The sequence below is a fragment of the Ictidomys tridecemlineatus genome, chromosome 5 (genome assembly GCF_052094955.1).
Source record: "Ictidomys tridecemlineatus isolate mIctTri1 chromosome 5, mIctTri1.hap1, whole genome shotgun sequence".
NCBI lineage: Eukaryota > Metazoa > Chordata > Mammalia > Rodentia > Sciuridae > Ictidomys > Ictidomys tridecemlineatus.
In genome coordinates this window covers 123956421-123969712 of record NC_135481.1, presented here as the reverse complement: position 1 = coordinate 123969712, position 13292 = coordinate 123956421, and the positions used below count along the sequence as shown (strand labels likewise).

The 13292-nt window shown below is 55.8% G+C and overlaps 1 protein-coding gene across 11 annotated transcripts in view; it reads right to left on the bottom strand.

The window, feature by feature from the left end:
* Pacs2 (phosphofurin acidic cluster sorting protein 2) overlaps positions 1–13292 on the bottom strand; it is a 73495-nt gene that overhangs the window by 18228 nt on the left and 41975 nt on the right. For 9 of the 11 annotated variants that reach the window (XM_078051069.1, XM_078051070.1, XM_078051061.1 and 6 more), the window contains exons 4-8: positions 12668–12793; positions 8921–9083; positions 8373–8446; positions 8072–8152; positions 6837–6896 (exon numbers count right to left, since the gene is read on the bottom strand). In XM_078051069.1, coding sequence (XP_077907195.1) covers positions 6837–6896; positions 8072–8152; positions 8373–8446; positions 8921–9083; positions 12668–12793 — 504 coding nt within the window. The remainder of the gene's footprint in view (positions 1–6836; positions 6897–8071; positions 8153–8372; positions 8447–8920; positions 9084–12667; positions 12794–13292) is intronic. The other 2 variants (XM_078051063.1, XM_078051068.1) reach the window with 1 other exon arrangement.

Sequence of the window (13292 nt, the reverse complement as noted above, 5' to 3'; positions counted from 1 at the left end):
CCTGCAGATAAAACTGGCAGCACAAGCCTAGAGGTCACAGTGGGGACGCACCCCTACCTCCTTAGGGCTGACCAGGAGCATGAGTTGGAGTGTCCAGTGTCTGCTTTCCACCCACCTGTGCACATGTGCCTACTGTTGGGGGGCAAATGGTGACCTACCTGACAACCAGCTGACCCGATGCCCACTGATGACAGTCCTTATTAACCACATCTCTCTCTTCTCTGGCGAAACATCTACTCAGATCCTTTGCCCATCTTTTAATCAGACAATTCATGTTTTTAAACAAACGACAAACACCATCTTAGGGTAGCTGAGAGTTCCTGAAGTGGTAACCTCAACCTCCACTCCCAGCCAGCCTGAGGGTCTGCTGGCACCTCCGGAGGACTGGATATGGGCCTCCCCATAGGCATTTCCCTGGTTCTGAGGCTGCCAGGCCCCCTGCAGGCCTCCACCCACACCTCTGCATCTCTGACCACAGCAGGACATGGGTTCTTCGGGGAAGGGGCACCCTAGCTGGTCAGCTGCCACCTGTTTTCACAGCCACCTTTCCAGTACTGTAAAAGCTGTGCTGCAGCACAGCTTCCTGGCTGCTCTGTTCCTTGGCAACTTGTGGGCTGGGAGCAGTAGTCGGGAGCACCACAGCTCCCATCGGGTGTCTTCCTCAAGAGACAGACACCTGTTTTTAATTGGGCTATTTCTGAGTTACAAGTTATCTTTATATATTCTGAGCACAAGCCCTTTATAATTCGCTAAACAGCTCTATTCTTTGGGCTGCTGCTTCATACCCTTGATGGTATTATTTATAGTGCAAAAGCATTAACTACTGTGATATCCCAGTTTATTTTTCTTTTGTCACTGTGCTTTGGGTGTCAAATCTAAGAGGCCTGCTGAGTGTCCTGAAGGTGTTCTCTGCTGTGGGTTCTGTTGCATGTGGTATGAGGACCAGTTCTCCTAGCAATGTGTGTTGAGAAGCCTGCACCCTCCCCTACAGGGTAGTCTTAATGTCCTTGCTGAACACTGGTGGCAATGTGAGATCTGTCCTGGGTGCTGGACTCCATTCCGCTGACTTAGGTCTGTGCTGGTGTCAGCACCATGGTCTTGACCACTTCAGCTGGGTGGTAAGTTTTGAAACCAGGAAGTGTGAATCTTCCAGCTTCTTTCTAGATACTGTCTTGCCTGGGAGGCCCTTGCTCTGACGCATTGACGTCAGAGCCGGTTGGTGGGTCTCTGTGCAAAGGCAGCGGGCTTGCAGAGGGACAACGTGGGCTTGAAGATCAACCTGCAGGCACTGCCACCTCAGCAAGAGTCAGCAGGGTCCACGCCTTGCTGCCACTACCTCCTCTTCAGGCCCTCCCCATGCTTGCCACACCCACTGGGTGAGTCCTGCCCACTTGAACCTTGGGCCGTCTTTCTTACCGGGTCTTGAAAGTTCTTATACACTAGATAGAAATTTTTATCAGACGCGTGATTTACAAATATTTTCTGTCATATTGTGGCTTGCTTTTTCTCTTAGTATTTTTCACAGGCAAATTTCTAATTTTTGGGGGGAAGGGGGTTCTGAACTCAGGGGCGCTTGACCACCGAGCCACATCTTCAGCCCTGTTTTGTATTTTATTTAGAGACAGGGTTTCAGTTGCTTAGGGCCTCACTGCTGCTGAGGCTGGCTTTGAACTAACGATCCTACTGCCTTAGCCTCCTAAGCTGCTGGGATTATAGGCGTGAGCCACTGCGCCCAGCTCTACTTTTTTATTATAGCAAAAATATACAACACGGGGCTGGGGATGTAGTTCAGGGGTAGAGTGCTCACCTAGCACCACAAGGCCTGGGTTTGATCCCCAGTACCTCAAAAAGAAAAAAAAAACTGGGGCTGGGGTTGTGGCTCAGTGGTAGAGCACTTGCCTGGCATGTGTGAGGCCCTGGGTTCGATCCTCAGCACCACATATAAATAAATAAAATAAAGTTCCCTTGACAACTAAAAAAACCCCAAAAAACTGGCCAGACTATGAAGTGACTCAGGGTGTTGAAGAGCGCAGCGTGACACCCTCAGGGTGTGGAAGAGCACAGGTGACCCCGCCCCGCCCCAGGAGCCACCCCATGCTTCAGATGTGTAGCTATGGTTTGCCAGCCAAAGGTGCCACCCCAGCACTGTCCCCCTAGTCACTCCTCCTGCCCCTGCTGCTGCAGATCTGCTGCTCCAGGTCCCTCCCGTGAGTGGGCTCAATGTCCACCCTTCTGAGTGTGGACGCTTCAGTCTCCACTTTTGACAGAGCCCAGTGCTTTGTTTTTCCCACTTTGAAGACTCACACGTGTTCTGGGTCCTAACAGATCTTCGCCTAATCCACATTCACAAAGATGTTTCTTTATATTCTAGAATTTTGATAGAATTTAAATTTCTGATGTTTAGAGTTTAAAATTTAAGTAATTATTTTTTTAGGTTTTAAATTTAGTACATGATTTTTCAGAGGGTGACTTTTGCAAACAATGAGGTTATGTGTTGAGGTTCATTTTCTGTTGAAAAGATCATTTTTTCTCTGATGAACTTGGCACCTTTGTTGAAAACCTACAGACTATACAGGTGTGCCACTCACAGGCTAAAGGCCCAGGGACACACTGCGCCTGGAGTTCTGTGGCTCTGCTGTGTGTGCTGATCAAAGACCTGAGAGGCTCAGCCTATGTCAGAGGCAGCAGCTCAAATGTGTGTTCCCTCAGATTCCTGCCACAACCTAGGCCCCCGAGGATGGCATTAGGAGGTGGGGCTTTTGGGAGGTGATCAGGGGATGAGAGGTGGCCTTATAAATGGGATTTGTGTCCTTGCAAACAGAGCTGAAACTGCTCAGGAGGCTGAGGCAGGTAGATGGCAAGTTCAAGGCCAGGCTTGGGCAACTTGGCAAGACCCCTTCTCAAAATACAATAAAAAGTCCTGGGGATGTAGCTCAGGGTAAAGCACTCCTGGGTTCAATGCCCAGTACGGAGAAAAGGGGGACTGTGGGAAGCACACTCTCCCCATCTGCCCACCCTGGACACACAGTGCTGTCCATGAGGAACAAGCCCCCTCCAGACTGGGCATCTATGGGAGGCTTGGTCTTGGACTCCCAGTCTCCAGAACTGTAAGCCACACACTGGTTGTTTCTGAATCGCCAGTCAAGGTGTCCAGCTGTGGCAGCTCTAGCAGTCCCAGACAGGGAGGTGCAGAAGCTTGTACGTGACAGGAGTCTGCTGTGACAGACTCCTGACACGTATAAGAGGCTATGGAATGGGGAGGGTAGAGGTTGGAAGGGTCTGTGGTGCCCACTGAGGTGAGCTGTGAGGGAGGTTCTGGTGATGCTCAGAAGAGGAGAGCTGTGGAGAGAGCCATCTTGGAGCCAGACCTCGGCAGGACCGTGCCACCAAAGGCCACGAGACACCTCACACAAGAAGGAGCGTGCTATTGGAAACTGGAGGAAAGCGACAAAGAGCTTGGCTGGATTCTGTCTGTGTCCTAGTGTCTGGTGGAAGGTAGAACTTCCAAGTGTCAACGGGACAGCTGGCAGAAGAAATCCAAGCTCAGCACCAAGGGTGCTGCATGGCTTCTCTTGACTACGCACAGTAATGTGCAGCGAGAAAAAGGAATTAAAGATGAAACTTATCAAAAAGACCTCGGCTGGGTTGTGGCTCAGTGATGGAGCACTGGCCTGGCACGTGTGAGGCACTGGCCTTGATTCTCAGCACCATATATAAATAAATAAACAAAATAAAGGTCCATCAACAACTAAAATATATATAAAATTTAAAAAAAAGAAAGAGAAAGGGCTGGGGTATGGCTAAGTGGTAGAGCACTTGCCTAGCATGCCTGAGGCACTGGGTTCCATCCTTAGCACCACATTAAAAAAAATGAATGAATAAATAAAATAAAGTTATCTAGAAAAGAAAAAAGAGCTGGGGATGTGGCTCAAGTGGTAGCACGCTCGCCTAGCATGCGTGAGGCACGGGGTTCGATTCTCAGCACCACATAAAATCAAAATAAAGATATTGTGTCCACCTAAAGCTAAAATATAAACATTTAAAAAGAAAAATAAAAAAGAAAGGGAAGGACTTAAGGTCTGGAAGATTCTCCCTGGGAAAGGCTGCACAGAGTGAAAAAGTGTTTGCAAGAGAACATCAGGGGGTGGCCAGTGAATATGAGGAGGTCAGTATGGACAGGACAGCTGGAGACTGGCCTAAAGGCACTTGAGAAGTCTTTGGTGCTGTGCTGCCTACCACAGGCCAAGAATGCTAGGAAGCACAGTCTCTGCTCTGCTCCCTGCATCTGGGGGCACTGCTCTGGTGTGATAGGGATAGCAGCAGCCACCCCTCCAGAGGGCATAAGTGGTCTACTGTTCAGTACCCACATGGTGCCAACTCTAGAGGCGTGAAGAGCCGGGGGCATGGGCACCTTCACCCAGACCCACAGGATGCCCTGGGCTAAGGCAGAAGACTTCTGTGGAGATAGGGCTCCAGCAGGGAGCCCCCACTGGGGTAAAGTCCAGTGGTGCCATGGGAGTGGGGCACCCAGGATGGCAGAACTTAGTCCCCACCTGCCACAGAGCTGGGAGGACTGCAGGGACATACCTCTGCATCTGCACCCTGTAGCACCAAGAATGGGCCACCTGGGGCTGAGGCCCAACTCCCAGCTTGGGGTGCCTGGTGGGTGGAACATCAAAGATGACCATCTCGAGCCTGGAGATTCTGAATTTTCCTTGCTGGGTTCTGACTTTCTTGAGACAGCTCCCTCCCTCCCTCCCTCCCACAGGTAATATCCACCCTATGCTGGTCCCACCATTATTCTTTGGAAGCACACCACTGGTTTCATGAGCTGACAAACAGCTAGAGAGGAGTCTGACCTGCTCTGATGCAGATGATATTCAAATTTGGGTCTTTAAATTCTTGAGTTGAGGCTAGAATGAGTTAAGACTTTGAGGCTACTGGGATGGAAAGAATGTATTTTGTATGTGAGAAGCACATGAACTTTGTGGGCTAGGGTCTAAACGTGAGCCCTCAAACTCAGATGTTCAAACCTGACCCCTGAGGTGACATGTTAAGGAGTGGGGCCTTTGGGAAGTGATTAGTGACCTCATACAGCAGGCTGGAGGAAGTGTGCTCCTCCCACTTGCCCTGCTGTGTGAGGACACGTAGACAACACTGTCTGAGAGGATCAGGCCCTTCCAGACACCCCATCTGCTGGAGCCGTGACCCTGGACTTCCAGCCTCAGGATGGGAGTGAAGCATTTGGCTGCATCTTAGTTACCCAGACTGAGCTACAGTGACAGCAGCAGGAGTGGTCTAAGTCGGCTCCCGGCCCAGCAGGAGGCTGCCCCTTGCCAAGCCTCTCCTGCATCTCCCAGGGCTGCTGTGAGGCCACAAGCTGGGCAGTGCTGGGAGGCACACACTGGCCAGAGCACTCAGACACAGGGACAGAGCTATGCAAGGTGGTCTGGTCCTCACACCAGAGGGAGTACAGTGGCAGATAAAGAGACCACATGACTTGATCAACGTATGCGAATGTTACACCATCCTAGGAGATCATCCCCAGGAAAAGATAGAGTCCTTTACCCAAGTACAGTGCCTGGGATGTTGGCCGAAAGTTCACAATCTGAGCTGAGTTCCAGAAGTCAGAACCCAATTTGTGTGGGTCAGGTACATTCTGGGACTCAGTCCCCTGCTGGGCCAAGTACAGAACCCCATGGTCGAGATCCAGCTGAGGACTCTCCTTCCTTGCTAGGCATACAGAAGGGGTCAAGGAGGCCTCAGGCCAGGGGTTTGCCCTGCTAAGTGTCCCCTCTGCAGCTAGATTAGGGACTGTTTCACTACCAGAAGTGAGCAAAGACTCAGGGCCTGCCAGCTGTGCCCGAGGAGGAAGCTGTCCTTTCCTGGAGGCAGGCTGCTAGATGGGCCCTGGAAACACTGCTGGCCCCACGTGGCCGAGCCATGCCAATCTCAGCACTTACGCCTGAGCAGAGCAGCCACCAAGTGTGGGTGCTCTGGTGATATGGCCTTCTTGTTCAGGGACACAGAGCCACTGTGTGGGCCGTGTGGCCAGTGGAGTGGCGCACCCAGGGACCTCCTCTCCACGGCAGCCCAGCATCACACCATGTGTTAAAGCACCAGGAAGCTGGGTGCAGTGGCCACGACTGTAGTTCCAGCAGCTTAGGAGGCTGAGGCAGGAGGATTGCGAGTTAAAAGCCATCCTCAGCAACAGCGAGGTGCTAAGCAACTCAGTGAGAGCCTGTCTCTCAATAAAAAAATACAAAATAGGGCTGGCTCAGTAGTTAACTGCCCCTGAGTTCAATCCCTGGTACCCCAAAACAAAACAACAACAAAATCCAAACCAAAACAAACAAAAAATGAAAGCACCAAGGAGTTTTTCTTCCGGTTATGGAAGTTACACAAGCTCATTACAGAAAATTTGGAAACTAGAGAAACGCTAGAAGAATTTAAAACCTAAGAACTCATGCCGTGCTGGCAGCAAGAGAGACCGCCTATGGCGGCAGGGGCACCGGAAGCTCTGTGCACACCTGCCTGATTTTTCTATGGGCCTAAACAGTTCCCCAAATAAAGTCTATCTATGAAAGCTAATGAACACAAAAACCTGGTGTCCATCTTCCCTGGTGACCATGACTTGGAGTTCTACAGACATGGAGCTGGCCATCCCTGGCTCTCTGCTGACACCTCGGGAGATGTCAGGAGACAGCACAACTGTCGCCCAGCCTGGCGGGCAGAGGGCAATGCCCTACAGAGGGCAAGCACAGAGCTGTAGCTGCCCAGAGATCAGATACCTCCTCCCCAGCAGGGCGCTCAACAGGGAGGCTCAGCCTACTCACCTCCTCGGACACTTTGAACCTCCGCAGCAGTGCCACCACCTTCTGCTTGAAGTTTTGTTGCTGCAAGGCAAGCGGCAAAGTCAGGCATGGCCTGGAGCCACTCCTGGGGCACCGTGAGGCTGTGCCGGGGCCTCTTGCTGCGCTGGGCCAGAGGAGGTGCACGGGAAACACTCAGCAGCACTGACACATGCAACGTGGCTCTTGCAGGAGTCCCACAACATGTTCACCAGGTCTCAGGCCACAACTGAAGCCAGACAAAGAATGCCCAGGAGAGCTGACCGTCCCAGGCCCCACCCAGGGGTGCTAGGGGTGCCAAGAGGGCAAGTGCTGGCTTTGCCATTCCTCCAGAAGCCTCACAGCTCTTCCTGCTCTCCCAGCCCCCTCCGGAAGGAGGCTGCTGGGTGGGCCCTGAGTAGGTATGGTAGACAAGGTGGCGGTGCCTGCTCAGTGGACAGTCTGAACCCCACTGCTCCCTGGCTGCCCTGGGCTGTACAGTCTCAGCTCTAGCCACTGGCCACCAGTGAGGTGTGTCCCCAGCTAACCTACAGAGAGAGGGCTTGCCGCACCCACCTCCCTTCAGAGGTTGGCCCAGGGCCCTGGAGCTGAGGCTTGACTGGTGTTAACCATGGTCCAGGACAACACGGCTTCCCTGTGTGGGAGTAGCTGGCACAACAGGGGCACAGCCTCCCAAGGCCTCCCTCTCACATGCTGCCACAAGTGGGCAGTGCCTGTCCCCTGTCAGCACTAGCATAGACTTCCCTGGCAACTCACACTGCCATTCCTGCAGGGGCACAGCTCAGTGCTGGGGTTTGAGGGTCTCCAGTTCCCAGTGAAGGACACTGAGGGTCAGGAAGGGCTGAGGCCCATCCAAGTTTTCTTCCTAGAGGAAGGAACCCTGCCGAGCTCCTGTGCCCATGGGACCGCAGGCAGGCCTGGCTCAGGGCAAAGCAGGACTGGCCACACATAGGTGTGAGTGGTGCCGAGGCAAGGAGGCAGCCATTCCAGGCCCATGGAGGCCGCAGCAGCAAAGGCCAGTCTATCTAGCCTCACTCCAGACCCTGGAGACCTCGTGACCATGCAAAGCTGGAGCAAGGACCTGGGGCAGGCCTCAGAGGGCAGTACCTGGCGGGAACTGGCAGTCGGGGGTTGCCCAGGGATGCCCCTGCCTGGCCCTAGGCCCACGGTGCCCCGCTCGAGCCCCACCACCCAGTGTTAGTAGAACAGCTTCCACCGACCCTGGTCATGGACGTCGTTCTTACTATCGAGCGCCGCTGCTTCTTGGGCTTCCCCACCTCAAAGTCATCCTCATCCAGATCCTGTGGGCACAGCACACACCTGAGGTCACAACCACCCACCTGGGCCGGGCGGGGCCAGCCAAGCATGCAGCCCTAAGGAGGCACTGCTGAGGCCACCCTGGCCACAGCCTCTTTGGAGCTGCCCCTGGGCATGTGGGAGCCTGGGGTGGGAGAATCCAGGTGCTCTGAGCCCCCAGGCCCTCCCTGTGGCCGTGGCCACGCTCTGGCAAGCCTCAGTTACCTGCCCCTGCACAGCATCGTCGCTGGCCTCCTGCTCCGAGGAGAAGCTCTCGTACTCGTCCTCAGAGTCGTTGTCTGTGGAACAAGCACAGGGTCTGTTGGAGACGTCAAGTCCTACCCACTGCCCTAGCACCAAGGTGGCTCACAGGCCCCCAGCCTGCGGGCCTGGCAGGGTCAGCAGGACCACACGACCCTGCTTTGGACCCCACTGCATCCTGCCCTCTAGCATCTCAGCCAGGCCCCAGTCAACCTCCAGCAGTCTTCCCTGCCCCGGGGGGCCCAGTTGTGATGGTGGCAGCAGCTGCAGGCTACCCAGCATTTGTCCCAGGCCACAGACTGAAGGGGACAGAGAGGATGGCCCATAGGGTACCTGGTCTCTATGAAGCCACCCAGGCAGGCCCCAGAGCATCAGGTGGCACTGATTGACTTACAACACCTTCTGAGCACATGTGACTCAGCCTTCAGGACCTGGGTGCCCCATAGTCCACAGCTCTGCCACCCACTGCCAGGGCAGACCAGCAGGGAGGGGCACAGTGCCGCCCCACTCACCTGCAGACTTGGCCTTGGGCCCAGCCTGCATGGCGCTGTCCTCGTGGTCAATGGGCTGGCTGGACAGGGAGATGATCCAGATCTCAGCCACCTTGACGGAGGCCTCCTTGATGTTGCTACAGAGGCTCAGCACCTGGCCGCCCTCAGAGGGGTGCTGCATCACCTGGAGGGGGGATGGAGCTAGAATATACCACAAATGGAAAGGGCCCTCCACCCTGGCAACCCCATATCTGAGAGCAGGAGGTGCCTGGAGTGGGCAAGAGAGTCCACAACAGACAGCAAAGGAGAACAGGGCTAGGGGGACGGCCAGGATGAGAACGGAGCGAACAGGGGAGCAGAGCCCCAGCTTAGATGCCACAGACAAGGAAACAGATAGGACCGACTGCAGCTAGCTGGTCTCTGGCACACCTGTGGTGCCTGGGAAGCCACCCAGGAGGCCCCGACTCCCACAACAGCCAAGCAATCTATGGCAGCAGGGGTGAGGGCCAGCGTGGAACGTGACATGGCCACCAGCCCTTAAGATGCCTGTCCAGGGGCATGTTCATGAGGGCCAAGGAAGAATGGCCACGAGCAAGCATAGGACCTACCAGGTCTGGCTTGTGAGACCATCGAGCTCTAGGGTCAACTGCTACAAGAGAGTCACAAACCAGAGAGGCAGGGTGCGCCCATCCCTTGGTCCCTGCTTGCCTTGCACCACCATGTCTCAGAGCCCTCACTCACAGGCCCACGCTCTCTGAAGCCCTGCTGGCGGCCAGCTGATGGGACCCACGTTAGGACTTTATACGTCAGATTCAGCACTGAGGCTTGAACCCAGGGCCTTGCACATTTAGGCAAGCGCTCTGCTAACTGAGCTACAGCCCCAGCCCCAGACCCATAGATCAGAGTTTTTTTAAATTTTGGGTCCTGATTTGGGGGTGCTAAGTCTAATCAGTAAAAAAATAAAATTCTAAGAAAGCTCACATCTGCTTTCACTTCCTGTCAGATGCCAAATTAGGTCAGCTGGCAGCCCTACACCAAGACTCCCCCACTCCTGGGCTCTGTGCACCTGTGTACCAACAGGGACACAGGTGCCCACATACTCTGCACAGGTATATGCCATTCAGAGGCTGCTTCCCTCACCTGCCTCTGCAGGCCCAGCTCCACACACCTGTCACTTTCCTGCAGTGACCTCAGACTTGGTGTGAACCACTGGCTCAGAGGCCAAAACATTCTCCAGAGGTGGACACATGGATCCATCCCAGTGACCCTGGCTAAGAGAAGGGCCACCGGTTGTTGGGGGTGAGTAGCAGCCTGGATGTAGGCACACTGGCCCTGCCTGCCCACACTACCTCTGCAGGAGACAGGTGGGTCAGGGCCTCTGCCAAGAAAACCCACTCTTGCCTCCTCCATGTGGGAGGGTAAGAGGGAGATGGGACCTCCTGTGAAAGGCATGTTTGCACTGATCCCTGTGTCCAGCCGCTCCTGAGAGCACCCTAAGCCTGGAGTGTAGGGGCTGGTCCTGTGAAGAGGGTTGGGAACATGCTCCACACTAGCCACCACAAATGAGGGAGAGTCCCCAGGGCTGGCTGGGGCTGGGGAGGTAACCTTGGCCACCTCTCCCCGGTTTGGTTCCCAGTCTCCCTCTGACCTCTCCTTGACGCCCCAGCCCAGAACCCCTGGCTCTCCCAGCATACGCCGGGCTTTGGCCAGGGCTCCTCAGGACTGGCGCCTCTTCCCAGGAGCACTCAGGAGCTCTGCCGCTGGGAGCTCTGTTGGGTGATGCTGATGGCCAGGGGGCCATCCCACTCGGGCCCGGCTGTAGTGCCATATGGCACTGAGAGCCCTGCGCCCCCTAGCTTGGCTGGACCATGAGCCCAGTGACAGCTCGAGCCTGCTGGGGTGGCCTTCTCCTGCCACCCTTCAGGCTCCCGTTTTCACCATCAAAGAGTTTCAGAGCCATGGGAAGCTGCTCAGAGGCCAGGGAAATGCTGGGCCAACCTACAATTCTGAACCTCAGTGTTCAGGCCTGCAGACCTCAATTCTGCCACCCCAGCTACCTGGGTGAGGGTGCTCAGGCTGAGGCCTGGGTCTACCTGGGAAGGGAGCCCCAAGGGGGCAGAGCTGGGGCCTCCTCCCACCACCATGACGCTCACCAGTGTGAGTGGAGGCCATGCCTGAGCAGGTCTTGAGGGGCCATTAGCTCCTCCTGCTGCCAGGTCCTGGGGTTGCGCTCTCCTGTTTATGCCCCTGGCCCTGACAGCCATCCACATGCACATGCAGGTTCCCAAGACACCCAGCTTAGCCTTTCTGCCCGCCAAGTCCTTCGGGCAGAGCACATGGTGGGTCAGGGCCAGAGGGACAGTAGGTGGGGCCAACTACCACTAGAGGCGCTGGGGCTTCACGGGGAGACCACCCAGCCATCACCTCTATGTCCATGCACTGGCTTGACCCCATGTCCCAACCTTAGGGACACTGTCTTCCTGCCAAGTGCCATCCTTATACAACAGTACCAGCCTCACTGACAGCCCCAGCCTACTCCTATGTGGCAGCTTCTGTGACCACACCAGGCTGTCACAGCCCCCAGGTGAGCCTCATGATACATCCCACGCCCACCAGGCAAGGTCAGAGCTACCTTTATCCCCCATCCACCAGAGCTCATGGGATGACATACAGCCCACAATGGTCACAGTGAGGGATAGCCACTGCCAAGCAGCAAGGAAACTAGGCCCCGTGGGAAGGCCGAGCTGGGTCTGGGGCCAGAGGCTGTGGTGGGAGAGGACAGTGCAGGGCCTGGAGGAGGGTGGCCAGGGAGCACAGAGAGGCAGGCACTGAGGCAACCTTGGCTTCAGAGCACACAGCTGTGGGGTAGTGGGCTGTGGGGAGCAGAGATGCAGAGGCCACATCCAGGGACTGGCCCTTTCTCCCAAGAATGGACAGGCTTTAAAGCTGCAGCCGCCATGGCAGGGTGGCCTTTAGAACAGTCAGTCTAGCACAAGGGAGAGCCCAGAGTCTGGGGGGCAGAGGCAAGTTCCAGGAGACAGGATTGGGAGGCTTGGGTGTGCAGCACGGTGGGGCATCTGGGGTCGGGGAGACCCAGGCCTGCAGTGACTGGTGGGGCTGGACGGCACCGGAGTCTGGCAGCCCTGTAGGGGTGGGGGTGCTACAGCCAGGCCTGCTGCTGCTATGCTTGCCCCAGGTAGGCCCAATACAGCTCCACGAGACCCCAGCTGTCCCTCTTCAGAGCCACTGCTGTGGCTCCTGGACCCATGAGGAGGTCTGGGCCCCTCAGCCCAGGGTGCCTCTATGTCACAAGTCCCTTCCATTTGCACAGTCCCCCAGCCCCACAGCACCCCATGGCACGCAGGATGACACGGGGCTGCTGGGCAGTTTTCCTTCTGAGGTGCTCCCACTGCTTCAGCCAGTCTCACATTTAGGGCTAGCAAGGGCCACATGGGATATCCAGGAGGAGCCTTCTGCAAGGGGCTCCAGGACAGGTCCACCTGGGCCCTCTGCCATGGTGGTGGGCAGGTATGGAAGCAGGACTTGCACATAGGGCTGCATGTGTGGCAGGAGCTATGCTGAGCCATGTGGGGCCAGGGGACCAGGAAGAGGCAGCACATTTGGGCTGAGCTCAGCATCACGGGGGAGCCCACTCCTCTGGTCACTATGGTGTGAACACCGGACATGTAGGAGCAATCTGCCACATACAAATGCTCTGCTGTCCTAGAACCAGCCTGCACAGTGCCACACAGGGCCCAGGGCGCTCACCTCGGCCATGTTGATGGAGCCCGCAGCCAGCGTTTTGTAGCCCAGGATCGTGCGATTTTTGTAGCGCTTTCTGCGCTGCAGCATGATCTGAAGCTTGTTGCCTTCTCTCTTCAGGAAATGCGGGTACTGTGGGCAAAAGTGAGCGCCCTGAGGTGCCCAGTGCAGCCTGCCCCATGGGCCATGAGGTCAGGTCTGCATGGGGTGACCTTTGATGTTGCCTGAGACCTTTCAGGGTCGCCCCTGGTCCCCAGGCCCTTTGTCTCCCACCACCCAGGAACGAGCACAGCAGTAGGGCTTGATCCTGGGGCAGAGCTGCCTGGCTCTGCCCCCACCCTGCTGGCTTAAGCTGGTGGATTTTAAGGGCTTGCCAAGATATCTGGGTTGGGGGGCCATGTGTGTTCATGGATGCATGAAGGAGACGACCATGGCCTTGACCCCCGTGCATTCTCCCACCCTCGGTAGTGTGCACCCTCCAGCTGGGCAGCCAGAGGGGACTACTTGGAGGGACTTGCCCAAGCAGATGCTCACAGGTTCTTTCTCAAGACTTGACACAGAGAAAGCACCTTGGGACCAAAGCAGATGAGCCCCTGCTCTTGGCTGAGCAGGGCTGTGTGCCTGTTCACAC